At 43.3% G+C, this 17,885-nt stretch overlaps 1 protein-coding gene across 4 annotated transcripts in view; it reads right to left on the minus strand.

Moving 5' to 3' along the window:
• MPP2 (MAGUK p55 scaffold protein 2) overlaps positions 1 to 17,606 on the minus strand; it is a 35,855-nt gene extending 18,249 nt beyond the window's left edge. For 2 of the 4 annotated variants that reach the window (XR_013263583.1, XM_077460009.1), the window contains exons 1-3: positions 10,184 to 10,487; positions 8,696 to 8,787; positions 1,021 to 1,176 (exon numbers count right to left, since the gene is read on the minus strand). Coding sequence is in view for 3 of the 4 variants with exons in the window: in XM_077460009.1 (XP_077316135.1) it covers positions 1,021 to 1,176; positions 8,696 to 8,787; positions 10,184 to 10,256 (321 nt within the window). In the remaining variant the exon portion in view is untranslated. Of the gene's footprint in view, positions 1 to 1,020; positions 1,177 to 8,695; positions 8,788 to 10,183; positions 10,488 to 17,498 lie in introns of those variants that run through there. The other 2 variants (XM_077460012.1, XM_077460010.1) reach the window with 2 other exon arrangements.
• Between the last annotated feature and the right edge of the window lie 279 nt (positions 17,607 to 17,885).

The following is a 17,885-nucleotide window of genomic DNA, read 5'->3' on the forward strand; positions in this document are numbered from 1 at the left end:
TTTTTGAAAATCCCTTGCAATTACTACCGGTCAGCAGTGGCGGATGGTGCCTACTATTTTTTTGGGGGGGGCGGCACAACCAACACAAATACCCTAGTTGCGGCCATCACCCAGCAGCACCCCCCCCCCCCGCGCATGTGGGGGACATGGCAAGCTGTGATCACCCGGAGCACCAGCCCCCCTGGCATGCAGGAGACACGGACACGGTCAGCGGCGAACCACCCACAGTCCCCCCCAGACATTGACACATACAGCAGGCAGAAGCGATCACCCCGCAGCACCCCCCCCCCCCGGCGGGAGACACAGCCAGCAGCGATCATCTTACCTGCTAGTGGAGGCATGGAGGAGACATGGAGGCAGAGAGAAGGAGTAACCAGGCCACTCCCTAGCGAGGACACAGGCATTCTCCTTTCCAGCTGATTGGAACCCAGAAGTGTGTCCTGAGATACAATTGGCCAGGTAGTCCCTGGCAAATAGGTGCTTCCTGATTGGCCGGGAGGAGAATGTGGCAGAATAGCAAATATTCATTCGCTAATGTCACACAACTGGGTGGGATCAGGGCGCAATCTCTGCGCCCCCAGCGCCCCCTATTTTGAAGCCTATTAGAGCATCTGGTTATAATCAGGTGCTTCAAAATACAACCCCCCTGGCTATCCCTGCAATTGTAATTCATGTGTCCGGCGTCCTGAAAGGGGCTGGGCACAAAGATAGGGAGGCCAGTGACGTTGTTAGGGGGGGGTGGCACCCGTGTGCCCACAATGCATGGGCCGCCACTGCTGGTCAGGCAATAGTAGGTGATAGACAATAGACAACAAAAAACCTACTTCCTTGCACACTGACCTGTCTGTGACCGACACATTTGCTTGCTTCCCCTTTTCCCCTTTAAGAAGTTACATTTCTATATGCACCACAAAGCTGTCTGACTGGTCACAGCCAGAACATAGATATTAAACTTAATGTTTGACTGTATAAGGTTAAAGTGTGATAAATACGTAAAATGAAAAGAGGTGTTTGTGCTACCTGGAAATGTGGCTCCTGCAGGATCTTCCGTAGCTCAGCTGCTGCCCCATTGGGTTCTCTGACTGCAGGCTGCAGATCTTGGAGGATCTCCTGGACCAGCTGCAGATTATTTTCCCTCACAGCTTCCAGCCGGGTTTCCTCAATCTGCTCATGGGGCTTTGGCAGAAGTAAAGGGCAGTTTTGGTTAAATAAGGACAAAGGCATAATAAAAGAACATAGCAGTCGGAGAAAAAAAATACTCTTACTGAGAAACCATGGTGTCCATGATTCCTGCACTAACTTCCCTTAAAGCGGAAGTAAACCCATCCATAAAACAGTTTCATTTGCGTCACATGCCAGAAATATAACGCTCCCATTGGTTGTGCTCTCAACCAATCTGTCAAATTATCCAATGGCTGGTGTCATAACTGATCACATGTGCAGCATAATGGCAGCTGTAGATTATACAGAGGCAAAGATGGCAGCTTCCTTGGCTCCTTCATGTCCATTTTAGATGTCATAAATCACCATGGTTTGGACATGTTTATTCTCCTAAATCTTATTTTAGATCCCTGCCTTTCCCAATGTCTTCATACACCCAGTGCCAGGACAAGGTCCTCCGGCACCCAATGCTAAGATATCAGAGAGCATCTACCCACATCCAGTGGTGGGGTAGGGAGGAGGGGCAGCTGGGTGATTATGAGGGGGGATTTGTAGTAGGGGAATGGATTACTGTTAGGAAGGGGATTTGAGAGGGGCAATTTGTGCTAGGAGAGGAAATTTGGGGTTGAGGATTATTGCTAGTAGAGGGGATTTGGGGGAGGAGGAGGGGTTGTGCTGGAAGAGAGGGATTGGGGGGGGGATTTATGCCCCGAGGGTAAATTTGAGGGGGAGTGGATTTCTGTTAGGAAGGGGGGTTTGGGGAGAGAGGATTTGTACCAGTAGAATGATTGGGAGGATAAGTGTCAGGAGAGGGAATTTGAGGGGGGAGGGTGCAGAATTTATGCTCAGAGAGGAAATTTGAGGGGGAGCAGCAGGGGCATACCTAAAGCATCCTATATCTGGCACTCCCAACCTTAAAATGTAAAAACACCCCACTGTGCCCCCTGCATCCCCCAATATCTCCCCCAATAATTGTCACTACTGTGTACCCCTCTCCACAATTGAACCTCTGGACCCTCTTACATTACACAGCCCCCTTGTAGCTCTGGACCACTTTACATTACACATCCCCCTGCAGCTTTGGACCCCTGCACATTACACAGGCCACCCCTCACAGCTCTGGACCACTGCACCTTAAACACCCCCTTGCACCTCTGGACCTCTTTACATTACACAGTCCCCTGCACCTCTGGGCCCCTTTACATTACACAGCACCCTGCACCCCTCTGGACCTCTTTACATTGCACAGCACCTTGCACCTCTGGACCCCTTTACATTACACAGCACCCTGCACCTCTGAACCCCTTTACATTACACAGCACCCTGCACCTCTGGACCCCTTTACATTACACAACCCCCTGCCCCTCTGGACCCCTTTACATTACACAGCCCCCTGCACCTGTGGACACCTTTACATTAAACAACCCCCTGCACCTCTGGACCCCTTTACATTACACATCCCCCTGCACGTCTGGACTCCTTTACATTACACAATCCCCTGCACCTCTCAACCCCTTTACATTACACATCCCCCTGCACCTCTGGACCTCTTTACATTACACATCCCTCTTCACCTCTGGACTCATTTACATTACACACCACCCTGTACCTCTGGACTCATTTACATTACCCAGCCCCCTGCACCTTTGGACTCCTTTACATTACACAACTCCCTGCACCTCTCAACCCCTTTACATTACACAGTCCCCTGTACCTCTGGAACCCTTTACATTAAGCAACCCCTTGCACATATGGACCCCTTTATATTACACAGCTCCGCACCTCTGCACTCCTTTACATTAGGCAGCCATCTGCACCTCTGGACCCCATTACATTACACAGCCCCCTGCACCTCTGGACTCATTTACATTACACAACCCCCTGCACCTCTGGACTCCTTTAAATCACAAAGCCCCCTGCAACTGTGGACCCCTTTACATTACACAGCATCCACAACTGTGGACCCCTTTACATTAAACAGCCCCGCACCTCTGGACCCCTTCACATCACAAGCCCCCCGCAGCTCTGAACCCCTGAAAGTTACACAGCCCCCCCAAAGCTCTGGACCACCTGCATGTTACACAGCCCCCACAGCTCTGGACCCCCATGCATGTTACACAGACCCCCCACAGCTCTGTACCCCTGCATGTTACACACCCACCACCCCTCCCCCTACAGCTCTGGACCCCTGCATTTTACACAAACCCCCCACAGCTCTGGACCCCTGCATGTTACACAGCCTCTACCTCCCCTCCACACAGCTCTGGCCTTTCCCACCTTACAAATGCATTGGGGGAGACACAGCAGCACTGAACAGAGGGCGAGAACTGCTGGCGTTAATTTTTCATATTAACAAGCTAATGATTGGTTGCTAGGACCATGTAGCAACCAATCACCTACTGGTTAACTTAGAAAGTTACCTCCAGCAGTTCCTCTATTCAGCGCTGCTCACTGTCCCTCTCTCCCCTGCTGTACAGGAGGAGAGAGAGAGTGTTTTCTTTCTCCTCCTCTGCTCTGTCAATCTGGCCACTGGCCCTGGGTGTCACCCGGGTAGTGGTACAGTCAGCACCCAGCCCAGGCACTAGGGTTGCCACCTCATCCCTTTAAACCCGAACACATATGAATTACGCAGGTTCTGAGGCTTATTTAATGCAGGTAAGGCACCAAGTGAGTTTAATTACCACCTTAATCAGCCACAGAACCTATATAATTAATATGTGTTCAGTTTTAAAGGGATGAGGTGGTAACCCTACTGGCTCCCTCTGCACCCTGTCACAGCTCGCCTATCCGGGCTCTCCCTCCCCTGTCACAGCGTCGTTGCGCTGCCTGAGCCCACCCCGCTGTCACCGCTTCACTCACGGGGGGGGGAGGGGGGAGAGAATAAGTGCTAGGAGACCGGATTTATGGGGGGATATGTACTAGAAGGGGGGAGTTGGGGAGGGAAAGGCTTTGATTTAGGAGGGGAGATGTGTACTGGAAGAGAGGGGATTACCTTGGGGGAGAATTTTGGCTTGCAAAGGGAATTTTTGCTTAGGAGGTCAGTGTGAAAATGAGTGCTCAAATGTTTTTGAGGCGGAAGAGGATTTATACTGACACATAAATACAATTTGAGGGGGGGGGGGGCGCAGTTTGGCATCTTCGCCCTGGGTGCTAAATGACCTTGTCCCGGTACCGAGTAGATGCAGGGTGTAGTAAGGCAACTGTCTTCTGGCCCTAGCCTTATTACCACCTGGTCCTAGGACAGCAGACTGGGAAGGGAAAGGTGGTGGTGTTGGGACATGGTAAAGCCATTGTGGTTTAGTCATATTCAGCATGCTAAAAAAAAACAAGAAAGCCTCAGAGCTTAAATTAAAGAATTTAATAAGTACCATGATCATCCAAATTTAATCGAAAATAGGGGCAGAGACAGTTCCCTAAACAAGTCTCCAGGGATAAGAGAATGGACTATCTCGATGACAATAGGACAACATACAAATTTGAATTAAAAATTATAATTTTATTAATATATAAGGATAAAAAAAAAACAGGATATCCAAACAACTGGTGCACTGCCACTTACCCATAATCCCATTTTTGGGGTTTATGGTTAAGCAGGCAGTGCACCCGTCCTTCTTTCCACAGTTATTAAATGTATCCTGTATAAAGTATGTTTTTAGTATCTTTGATCTTTATGTATAATTTAATTCTAGACATTATTCTCCTGATGAAGCGGTAGCATTCTGCGAAACGTGTAGAGGACCATATGTCCCGTGAAGACCATCTATATCTTCTGTCTCCACACTTGGAGCACATTAAGTATCAGCAGCATGTTTGTATAGACATCTTGTATTTTTACTTTGTTCTGTTTTGAACATTGAACACAATGTTCTTATCTATGTTTGGATATCCTGTTTTTTATCCTTGTGTATTAATAAAATTATATTTTTTTATTCAAATTTGTATGGTGTCCTATTGGTATCAAGATAGCCCATTCTCTTATTCATAGAGACTACTTTGGGGGAACTGCCTCTGCTCCCTATATAACATTATGGTAAGAAAAGTTGTTCTTCAATCTTGTAACTAAAGTAGCATATAATTCACTAAAATGATATTTTTGGTACAAAGTATTTTTTTACAAAACTAACACATGTAAATGTACAATGAAAAGCAAAAAATCATAATAGCTGAGAGATAAAAAGGGTTAATAGAAACTAATTAGCTTTAACCTAATAAGGGCCCCAGCTGCGCCCCCACCATCAGCACAATGCCTGAGGCAGAAGCCTTTCCTTTCTCTGCATACATCCTATGTATCATCCAGCAAAAGATCAACTCTTTTATTTGGAAGGCCTCTAAGCCCCATATATCTTTATTTTAATTTTTTGGTCAATCTTTCAGGACATTTTGAATTATAGGACTGATTCACTTGGCACAATGAATACCCCATAATGACAACGTGAAAAAAGTTTACTTGTAATCTTTGCAAATTTAATGAAAAAAATCAAAAAATCACATGTATATAAATATTCACAGCCTTTTCTCAATACTTTGTTGAAGCACCATTGGCACCAATTACAGCCTCAAGTCTTTTTTGAGTATGATGCTACAAGCTTGGCATGCCTATTTTTGGGCAGTTTTTCCCATTCTTTTTTGCAGGACCTCTCAAGCTCCATCAGGTTGAATGGGGAGCATCAGCGCACAGCCATTTTTCAGATCTCTCCAGAGATGTTCAATCGGGTTCAAGTCTGGGCTCTGCCACTTAAGGACCTTCACAGAGTTGTCCCGTTATCTTGGCTGTGTGCTTGGGGTCATTGTCCTGTTGGAAGATGAACCCTCGTCTGAGGTCCAGAGCGATCTGGAGCAGGTTTTCATCAAGGATGTCTTTGTACATTTCTGCATACATCTTTCCTTCAATCCTGACTAGTCTTCCAGTTCTTGCCTCTGAAAAACATGGCCACAGCATGATGATGCCACCACCATGTTTCACTGTAGGGATGGTATTGGCTAGGTGATGAGCAGTTCCTGGTTTCCTCCAGACATGACGCTTGCCACTCAGGCCAAAGAGTTCAATCTTTGTTTCATCAGACCAGAGAATTTTGTTTCTCATGGTCTGAGAGTCCTTCAAGTGCCTTCTGGCAAATATCCAGGTGGGCTGTCATGTGCCTTTTACTTCCATCTAGCCACTCTACCATACAGACCTGATTGGTGGAGTGCTGCAGAGATGGTTGTTCTTCTGGAAGGTTCTCCTCTCTCCGCAGAGAAATGCTGGAGTTCTGTCAGAGTGACTATTGGGTTCTTGGTCACCTCCCTGACTAAGGCCATTCTCCCCCGATTGCTCAGTTTGGCCGGACTGCATGCTCTAGGAAGAGTCCTGGTGGTTCCAAACTTCTTCCATTTATGGATGATGGAGACTACTGTGTTCATTGGGACTGCAGCAATGTTTCCGTACCCTTTCCCAGATCTGTACCCACAAACAATCTTATCTCAGAGGTCTACAGACAATTCCTTGGACTTAATGGCTTGGTTTGTGCTCTGACATGGGATCTAGGATGGAAAAGGACCTGGGGGTCCTAGTAGATGATAGGCTTAGCAATGGCATGCAATGCCAAGCTGCTGCTAACAAAGCAAACAGAATATTGGTATGCAATAAAAAGGGGATTCATTCCAGAGATAAAACGATAATTCTTCCACTCTACAAGACTCTGGTCCGGCCGCACCTGGAGTAAGCTGTCCAGTTCTGGGCACCGGTCCTCAGGAAGGATGTACTGGAAATGGAGCGAGTACAAAGAAGGGCAACAAAGCTAATAAAGGGTCTGGAGGATATTAGTTATGAAGAAAGGTTGCGAGCCCTGAACTTATTCTCTCTGGAGAAGAGATGCTTGAGAGGGGATATGATTTCAATATACAAATACCGTACAGGTGTCCCCACACAAGGGATAAAACTTTTTCGCGGAAGAGAGTTTAACAAGACTCGTGGCCACTCATTAAAATGAGAAGAAAAGATGTTTAACCTTAAACTACATAGAGGGTTCTTTACTATAAGAGCGGCAAGGGTGTGGAATTCCCTTCCACAGGCGGTGGTCTCAGCGGGGGGCATCGATAGTTTCATGAAACTATTAGATAAGCACCTGAACGGCCGCAACATACAGGGATATACAATGTAATACTGACATATAATCACACACATAGGTTGGACTTGATGGACTTTTGTCTTTTTTTCGACCTCACCTACTATGTAACTATGACATGCCCCATTAACTATGGGACAATAAAAAACAGGTGTGTGCCTTTCCAAATCAACTGATTTTACCACAGATGGAATCCAAGTTGAGAAACATCTCAAGGATGATCAGTGGAAACAGGATGCGCCCGAGGTCAGTTCTGAGTGTCATGGCAAAGGCTGTGAATACTTTTGTACATGAGATTTTTAATAAATTTGCAAAGATTTCAAACAAACTTCTTTTACGTTGTCATTATGGGGTATTGTTTGTAGAATTTTGAGGAAAATTATGAATTTAATCCATTTTGGAATAAGGCTTTAACATAAAATGTGGAAAAAGTCAAGCGCTGTGAATACTTTCCGGATGGACTGTAATTCATCTATGGGGCTGCATAGCCTTTGACAGATTAGGCACACTAGATCTTCTGGCCAATGCCAAATTTACCAGCCTAAGCCCACGTACACACGGTCGGAGATTTTTCCAACCAAATCCGTCGGATTTTGCCCGTCGGATTTAGTCCGACGGATTGTGTCCGAAACTGTTGCATACACAAGGTCGGGCCAAGTTGGCGAAAAATCTGATCTTTCAGAACGTGATGACGTAATTTCGTTAAGATGGGACTACATTCAGGCTAGTAGCCAATAGCTTTGATGTAGGAATTTGATCTGAGCATGCGTGGCACTTGGTCCGATGAAAATGCTCTACACATGATCGGATTAGGTCCGTCCGGCCCAGTTGGTCGGGAAATATTTCCAACATGTTGGAAAATTGGGTCGGACGGAGATTCGGACGGAATCAGTCCGATGCATACCACACACAGTCGGATTATCTGACGACACGGTCCGATAAGACTCATTCCGACAGATTCTCCGACCGTGTGTACAAGGGCTAAGACTAGATCTACCATAGCTTTTTGGCTCCTATACAGTATCTGCCTTTACTGCAGTGTCGGGAGCTCTAATCTTCACATTTACCCCCTAAGCATAAATTCCCTTTGCAAACCAAAATTTGCCCTAAACAAAAAATCCCCCCTCCCGGCTCAAATCCTCTCTCTCCTTAAATCCCTCCTCCTAGCACCGATCCTCTACCCCTCAAATTTAAACTCTGAGCATAAATCCCCCACCTCAAATCCCCTCTCCTAGCATAATCCCCGCCCCCTAAATCCCCCTTCCTAACACAAATCCACCCTTCTAGTACAAATCCCCCCCCCAAATGACCCCTTCTAACACAACCTCTCAGTTCCTCACTGTGCCTAGGGTAGCTTCCCCTCCTGCTCACCCCTTATCTCAGCCCTGCTTTACTGCACACATCTCTGATTCTCTATCCTTTTTACTTACCGTAGGACTCTCCATGATGCCTTTGAGGAAGATAAGATCCAGATCGGAAGAAGGAGGGAGATCAGAAAACGGCTGCAGGACTTGCTGCATCCCTGCAAGACAGAAAGCAGTAGCAGCATCTCAGTGCCTGCAGGAACACTAAATGACTAAACATTTGTGGACACCATATCAACTTGTTGGACATTCAATTCCAAAACCATGGGCATTAATATGAAGTTGACTCCAACTGGGTTTTAAGAGCCTCCAATCTTCTGGGAAGGCTTTGCACCAGATTTTTGGAGTGTTTGTGTAAATTTGTGTACATTTAGCCAAAAGAACATTTTTTGTTTTTTCACAGTTCAGGAATTTGGTGAGGAAAAAACATCTGACGCATTCCAGGGGTCAGAAAACACTCCACCATTCATGAGGGCTACATCTTTACCGCTGTTCATGCAGATGCTGGGGCTAGTAACTCTCCTGGTCCTGCAGGTAACTTCCTTCCATAGATTTACACAGGAAAGTCCTATTTCGAGTTCAACCAAGTGTCTTAGCCCTTGTACACACGGTCGGACATTCCGACGGAAAATGTCCGATCTGACCATGTTGTCGGATAATCCGACTGTGTGTGGGCTCCATCTGACTTTTTCCGTCGGAATGTCCGACCAACAAAGTTTGAGAGCTGGATATAAAATTTTCCGACAACATGATCCAATCGGACTTTGTCCGAACGTTTGTAGAGAATTCCGATCAGACAAAGTGCCACTCATGCTGAGATCAAATTTATGAGACCAAAGCTATTGGCTACTAGCCACAACGTAGTCCCGTCGTAACGAACGAACGTCATCACGTTCCGAACGATCGGATTTTCCAACAACTTTTTCTGACCGTGTGTATGCAACACCAGTTTCGGCCAAATTCCGTTGGAAAAAATCCGACTGATTTTGTTGTCGGGATGTCCGACAGTGTGTACAGGGGCTTACTTTATCTGAGGCCCTGATGAAGGAGGGAGAGTTTTCTAACCCCAAAACACGTTGGTTGCTTTTATAGTGCAAAGTAATAAATCAGTTTGGAGTCTTTTATCATTTGGTTTTGTGCTCCTTCTAATGTTTTTTTTTTCTAGTAGCCTGCTATGCACCCACTGGAGAGTAGCCCTGTCTCCCGAGAGCTGCCTAACCTGAGCCAGTGAGCTCTTTTCAATGTTTTAAAAAAATTGGCAGCTTTAGAGCAAAGAAGCTTAACTCCCACTACCTCATGTATGTTAAAGTAACTGCACAGAGGATAGGCAAGAGTCATTACCTATCCTTGCTGCACCTACATTTCCACCTTTGGTCACTTGGCACAACAAACTGTTAAACGGAACTGCGAGCTGCATCTTCAAGTAGTTGCCATAAGAATGTACGGTGGAACCTGGCTGGCTTTTCTAACATTTTAATAGTTTTGCCAATTCCTGCAAAGTAGGCAAACATTTGAAATATCGAATTAATTATTCTTGAAAAAAAAAAAAATTACCTTCCTGGTGTGAATTGGACTCCTCTGTAGGATCCATAGATACCTCCTCTTTGGACAGTTCAGGGCTGCTCATAATGCCTCTTCTGCTATTCCCTCTTACTGATCTTCTCTCTGTTGCACTCTTTCTGACTTTATTCCATTGCCACTACCACTCTGCCTCTGCTGGTTCTCTCTGCGCTTTCTACGCCCATCCCCGTCCTCACATGTTGGATAAGGGGCATGGACAGAGATGGAAAGCCACGGTGACAGCAACAAGCTAGCCAGTGGTAAGAAAAAGCCATCGAACACAACCCACAGCCTTTCAGTGAACCCATCACAGGGTTAAAAAAAAGCCAACAGTAGAGACATTCAACCAGTAGAAACTCAGGGCAAGAGGCATGCTACCTCTCGATTGGTCAGGGCCAAAAAGTGTACATACTACGGAATGGAAAGGCGGGGAGGACCTGGTGGGTTTCCTGCTTTACGGGAAGCAAAGCCCACCATCCTTTGTCCCCCTATCACCAAGCCCCCTTTAAGGCTTGGTGCTTTGAGCATCCCTCTCTAGTTTCCATGGTAACTGGAGGATTACCCAAGATGGGTACCAGCCAGGATGCTGGCTCGGTTAACCCCTGCACCGCTGAAAAGCGAGGAGCTACAGGAGATATTGTACGCTGCCATATTGCTGACCTACTTTTCCTGCAGTGCTGTCATACAGAACATCGTAATGTCACAGATGATAAATCTGTCTTATCTCTATAATAAATATACACTGTATACTATATATGTAGATCTATCTAGATATATATCTATATATATATATATATATATATATATATATATGTATGTATATATATATATATGTATATATATAGATAGATACAGTAGATAGATAGATAGATAGATATAGCTGTATACACTGTATACTATATATGTATATCTCTCTCTCTCTATATATATATATATATATATATATACATATGTATGTATATATATATATATATATATATATATATATATATATATATAGATAGATAGATAGATAGATAGATATAGCTGTATACACTGTATACTATATATGTATATCTATCTATCGATCTATATATATATATATATATAGATAGATAGATATAGCTCTATCTATCTATCTATCTATCTATCTATCTATCTATCAATCTATATCTATATAGTATACAAGGATATATTACATTTTTTATTGCATGTTCTATTTTATATACATATACTGTATACATATTATTAAATAGTATACAATAATAAATGTAACCTAGCCTTACCTAGCCTTTAAATTATCTATCTAAATGATCTATATGTGTGTGTGTATATATATATATATATATATATATATATATATATATATATATATAAAGATAGATTATATTTTTTATTATATATTATGTGTTTTATATATATATATATATATATATATATATATATATATATATATATATATATATATATATATATTACATTATATTTGTTATTGTATATATATATATATATATATATATATATATATATATATAAAACATATACAATAAAAGATATAATCTAATATATATACACACACACACACACATACATATATATATATAAACACATATCATACAGTAAAAAAATATAATCTATCTTTATATATATATATATATATATATATATATATATATATATATATATATATTTATTTATTTATTTATATGTACATATTATATATCTACATTATATAATATATATGTATACTGTATATTACATAGCATACAGTAATAATTGTGATCTATCCCTTAAATTCTATCTATGATATAACATACAATAATAACTGTAAGATATCCTTTACATCATATCTTTATATTTGGATAGTGATGACGTAATCCGTTCTATTTGGGGGGACAGGCGATTGTAAATATGAAATGGATTCATTTATTCAGTCAATCGTTTGAATGCATTGAATGGCAGAATGTGTATATTAATGTGTATATACTTGGATTATTTTAGGTTAAGACATTATAAAGAATGAAGTAGACTGTAGAAGGGTATGAAAGGTCACTTTAGAGATATAAAAGAAAACGTTCTATTTTAGTGGCATGGCGTTCAGGGTTAATGAAGAGCACCGGTTGTGGCGATGGCCTCCTATGGTGCTGCGTTTACGGTTAGGACGCGCACACACTTTATGGAAGACAAGGGCGATGTACATGCCTGGTACTGATGTAACTAGGGCAGATGTATTAATATGTGCTGGCAGCCCCACCTACCATCCAGTGAAGGGGGGGAGGGGAGGGTCGGTGTCACCCAGGGAGGTTGTACAGTGACAGAGGTAGAGGATATCACTGAGATAATAAGAAGGCACAGAGAAGGCGGACATAGACGGGGAAATATCTACACTAAGAATAGACATTGTATGATCCCTTCACATTTATCCTCCTGTATACACTACGAGATCTACAAAATACATGACAGTGATTGGACGCCGTGTACGGTTTGGGCACTGGGAATCCGGCGCGGTATATTTAAGAATGGAGCGTCTAACATCAGACACACATCTGAATTACAAGTATCACCGATCGCCAATAGCGACCATACACGCTGCCATTTTATCATCTGATCCATGTCTTATTCAATCAAACCAATCAAATCGCCAAGCAAAACGCATTAGTTTTCCGATCCATTTCGGTCAAATTTGAGTCAATCGGCCAGGGTGAAACATAACCCATCATTCTTCATACCTGGTTTCACGAATACGATTGTATTCCGATCGATCAGATTACGAGGCTTCATTGGGGAAATGGAGATTTGATCGATGATTTACGATTGTAAGTTGCGATCGTACCCTCGCGATCGATTTGAAATCCACTTCCCCGTGTGTGTCATATGGAATGGGTCGTTGACTACAGACCAATTATTATTATCAAAAGAGATCGGTCAGAAAATAAATCGATGGTTTATGGAAGCGTGGAACAATTATAGTCAATGTATAAGAAGATTGTACTGGGAGATGATTTGGGCTTTCTTTCTGTTTAAGTCTAGGGTCACATCTATGAGGTTTGCGGGTGATGTGGCTTTCAGACGCATTTTGTGCGTTTTGCATTTTTAAACCCAAGTTTTTGGTGCGTTTTTTGCATGCAGTTTTCATGCATTTTGTTTTTTTTTTCTCCTTAAAAACACTGTATACAGCTTGTTGCTAAGGAGCGGGCCGTCAGCTGGCTGCTGCATCCTTAACAATCATTGAGTCAACCGCTGACAGCTGAAAGTAAAAGAATTGGCAGATTGGCAAAAAACTTTATGGGGCCCCCCAAATCCATACCAGCCCCCCCCCCCACCCCAGAACCATACCAAGCTGCATGCCCCAGGGTTGTTGTGTTTAAAAAGAAAAAATCTATTGAAGGGCATTGAAGTCTATGGGACACAATTTTTCCTTGCAGTCACTAGGTGGCGTTTTTGCATTGAAGTCTATGGGACGTGATTTTGCATTGAAGTTAATGGCATGCAGTTTTGCACTGAAATCACCAGAGTGCATTTTTGCATTGAAGTCTATGGAATGCAATTTTAAATGGAAGTCAATGGGCTGCGGTTTTAAATTGAAGATAAAGCGGAGGTCCACCCTAAAGTGGACCTCTGCTCATCGGAACCCTCCCCCCCTCCGGCGCCACAATTGGCACCTTTCAGGGGGGAGGGGGGTGCAGATACCTGTACAGTACAGGTATTCTGCACCCACTTCCGGGATAGCTCTCTGCGGAAAGGGGCGTAGATTACGCCCCTTTCCGCAAGTGCCCGCCCCTTTCCACAAGTGCCCCTCTGCCTGCTGGGAAACACACAGATCCCAGAGGCAGCGGGGACCGTCCTTATTGCGCAGCGCGATTCGCGCATGCGCAGTAGGGAACCGGGAAATGAAGCCGAAAGGCTCCATTTCCTGATTCCCATACCCAAGATGGCGGCGGCAGCACCCGACATACGATCTACAGATCGGCTTCGGGTGCCAACATCGCGGGCGCGCTGGATGGGTAAGTGTCACTATTTTAAATGTCAGCAGCTGCAGTATTTGTAGCTGCTGGCTTTAAAAAAATAAAAAAAACGCAGAGTCCCGGTGGACTCCCGCTTTAAGTCTAGGGTCACATCTATGAGGTTTGCGGGTGATGTGGCTTTCAGACGCATTTTGTGCGTTTTGCATTTTTAAACCCAAGTTTTTGGTGCGTTTTTTGCATGCAGTTTTCATGCATTTTGTTTTTTTTTTCTCCTTAAAAACACTGTATACAGCTTGTTGCTAAGGAGCGGGCCGTCAGCTGGCTGCTGTATCCTTAACAATCATTGAGTCAACCGCTGACAGCTGAAAGTAAAAGAATTGGCAGATAAAAAAAAACTTTATGGGGCCCCCCAAATCCATACCAGCCCCCCCCCCCCCCCCCACCCCAGAACCATACCAGGCTGCATGCCCCAGGGTTGTTGTGTTTAAAAAGAAAAAATCTATTGAAGGGCATTGAAGTCTATGGGACACAATTTTGCCTTGCAGTGACTAGGTGGCGTTTTTGCATTGAAGTCTATGGGACGTGATTTTGCATTGAAGTTAATGGCATGCAGTTTTGCACTGAAATCACTAGAGTGCATTTTTGCATTGAAGTCTATGGAATGCAATTTTGAATGGAAGTCAATGGGCTGTGGTTTTAAATTGAAGTTAATGGGATGTGTCTTTGCATTGAAGTTACTAGGGGGGGTATTTTGCATTGAAGTCTATGGGGTGCGATTTTCCATTGAAGTTTATGGTATGCAATTTTGCATAAAAGTCACTTGGGGGAGTTTTAGAATTGAAGTCAATGGGAAGTGATTTTGCACTGAAGTTAATGGAAAGTGTTTTTACATTGGAGTCACTAGGGGGTTGTATTGCACTGAAGTCCATGGGACACGAGTTTGCATAGAAGTTTATGGTAGGAGTTTTAGCATTGAAGTCTATGGGATATGGGATGCGAATTTGCATTGAAGTCTATGGGAAGAAATTTTGCATTAAAGTCCCTAGGGGGTGTTTTTGCATTGAAGTCTATGGGATATGATTTTGCATTAAAGTCACTAGGAGGCATTTTTGCATTGAAGTTTACGAGACTTGATTTTGCACTGAAGTCTATGGGATGTGACTTTGCATTGAAGTCACATGGGGGCGTTTTAGCATTGAAGTCTATGGAAAGCAATTTTGCATTGAAGTTAATGGGGTGCATTTTTTGCATTGAAGTTACTAGGGGGGAGGGTTAAATGGTTTTAGCATTGAAGTCTATGGGATGCGATTTTGCATTGAAGTCTATGGGAAGTAATTTTGCATAGAAGTTAATGGGACGTGATTTTGCACTGAAGTTAATGGCATGCAATTTTGCACTGAAATCACTAGAGTGCATTTTTGCGTTGAAGTCTATGGGATGCAGTTTTGCATTAAGTCAATGGGCTGCGATTTTAAATTTAAGTTAATAGGATGCGTCTTTGTATTGAAGTTACTAGGGGGGTATTTTGCATTAAAGTCTATGGGATGCAATTTTTCACTGAAGTTTATGGTACGCAATTTTGCATAAAAGTCACTAGGGGGGCATTTTAGCATTGAAGTCTATGGGAATGTGATTTTGCACTGAAGTCACTAGGAGGCATTTTTGAATTGGTGTATATGGGACGTGACTTTGTACTGAAGTCTATGGGACGTGACTTTACATTGAAGTCACGGGGGGGGGGGGCATTTTAGCATTGAAGTCTATGGGATGTGATTTTGCATTGAAGTCTATGGGAAGCAGTTTTGCATTAAAGTCCCTCAGGGGCGGTTTTGCATTGAAGTCTACAGGTCGCGATTTTGCATTGAAGTCTATAGGACGCAGCATGCCATTGTCGGCACTTTTTTGTTCTATCAGCAGAACGCCTCTTTAAACCACACAACAACAGCTATCAGTAAAGCCAGCCATATACTAGATACTATATACCATATACTAGTAGATTTACAAACAAACGTTTGTAAGAACATTCGTACACTAATTCTTAGAATGTTCCATAACACGACGAATGTTCGTCAAGATCTCATCATTTGATTCCATTTTTGGAACGGTTGAGTTTCTAACATTTGGATTTTGGAATGAATGGACTTTTCCCAAATGAAACCCGCATTCGCTGTTAAAGATTTGTTCATTCGAGAACGCTTTCCATCCCGCTCCTTCCAATTTTCTGAACACTGTGGTCAAAAACGAACGCCGATTTGACCCCACTAACCATTAGAAAATTGAAATAAACATTCTTAAAATAAAAAGCTTGGAAGGAAATCCTCTGGTGTATGGCCAGATTGAGGAGTCCTGACCATAGAGAATGGGGAATATTACAGCCAGAAGCCTTCTTTAACCACTTGCCAACCGGCGCACACCGATGTACGTCGGCAGAATGGCACGGACAGGCAAATGGGCGTACAGGTACGTCCCTTTAAATTTGCCGCCCTGCCATCGCGTGCGCATCGCCGGACTCGATCACCGCATGGATACCCACGATCGTCTCACGGGGAGGAAGAACGGGGGGATGCTAATGTAAACACGCATCTCCTCGTTCTGCCTAGTGACAGTGTCAATGATATCTGTTCCCTGTCATCAGGAGCAGAGATCCGTGATGTGTCATACACAGCCACGCCCCCCCACAGTTAGAAACATGCCCCTAGGACACACTTAAACCTTACCCTGCCCCCTAGTGGTTCACAACTTCACTGCCAGTGTCATTTACACAGGAATCACTGCATTTGTATAGCAGTGATTGCTGTATAAATTACAATAGTCCCAAAAATGTGTCAAAAATGTCCGATGTGTCCGCCATAATGTCACAGTCATGATAAAAATCGCTGATTACCGCCATTACTAGTAAAAAAAAAAATATTAATAAAAATGCTATAAACTGTTCACTTTTTTGTAAACACTATAACTTTTGCGCAAACTAAGCAATAAATGCTTATTGCGTTTTTTTTGTTTTTTTTTACCAAAAATATGTAGAAGAATACCTATCAGCCTAAACTGAGGAAAAAAATTTTTTTTTATATATTTTTGGGGAATATTTATTATAGCAAAATGTAAAAAAATTATGCTTTTTTTCAAAATTGTCGCTCTTTTTTTGTTTATAGCGCAAAAAATAAAAACCGCAGAGGTGATCAAATACCACCAAAAGACAGCTCTATATTTGGGGGAAAAAGGACATCAATTTTGTTTGAGAGCCATGTCGCGCGACCGCGCAATTGTCAGTTAAAGCGACGCAGTGCCGAATCGCAAAAAGTGCTCTGGTCTTTGGCCAGCAAAATAGTCCGGGGCTTAAGTGCTTAAAAAGACCTCCAACTTACCAGAATCCGAGTGGATGGACGGCACAGCCACAGGCATCGAGGATTCTCCAAAATATTCAGCGGTTGTCTCTGGAAACTGCGCAGAAAAGACTGGAAGGATAACTGCAGTTCTGCAATGAAGGAAAACACATTTCTTTTCATTAAAAACTGACCACCAGCCTTACCTGGACTGAAAGTGCTGCACACTGTGAACTTCTTACAGTATGCATGAGATGCTGTAGAACCTGCCTTATTTCCTGGTTGGAGGTCGCCCAGCTTTATTAAGCACTTTCCTTCAAGCCTGACTGTCCCTAGCGCACCAGTATCACATGTGGGCGATACCTGCATGCTAGAAAACGGCCACTCCTCCAGACGGACATCCCCCTATCAAGGCATATTGGTATTTGA

Source organism: Lithobates pipiens, unplaced genomic scaffold (genome assembly GCF_037356315.1).
Source record: "Lithobates pipiens isolate NorthernLeopardFrog02 unplaced genomic scaffold, aLitPip1_a1.2 Scaffold_28, whole genome shotgun sequence".
NCBI classification, from domain to species: domain Eukaryota; kingdom Metazoa; phylum Chordata; class Amphibia; order Anura; family Ranidae; genus Lithobates; species Lithobates pipiens.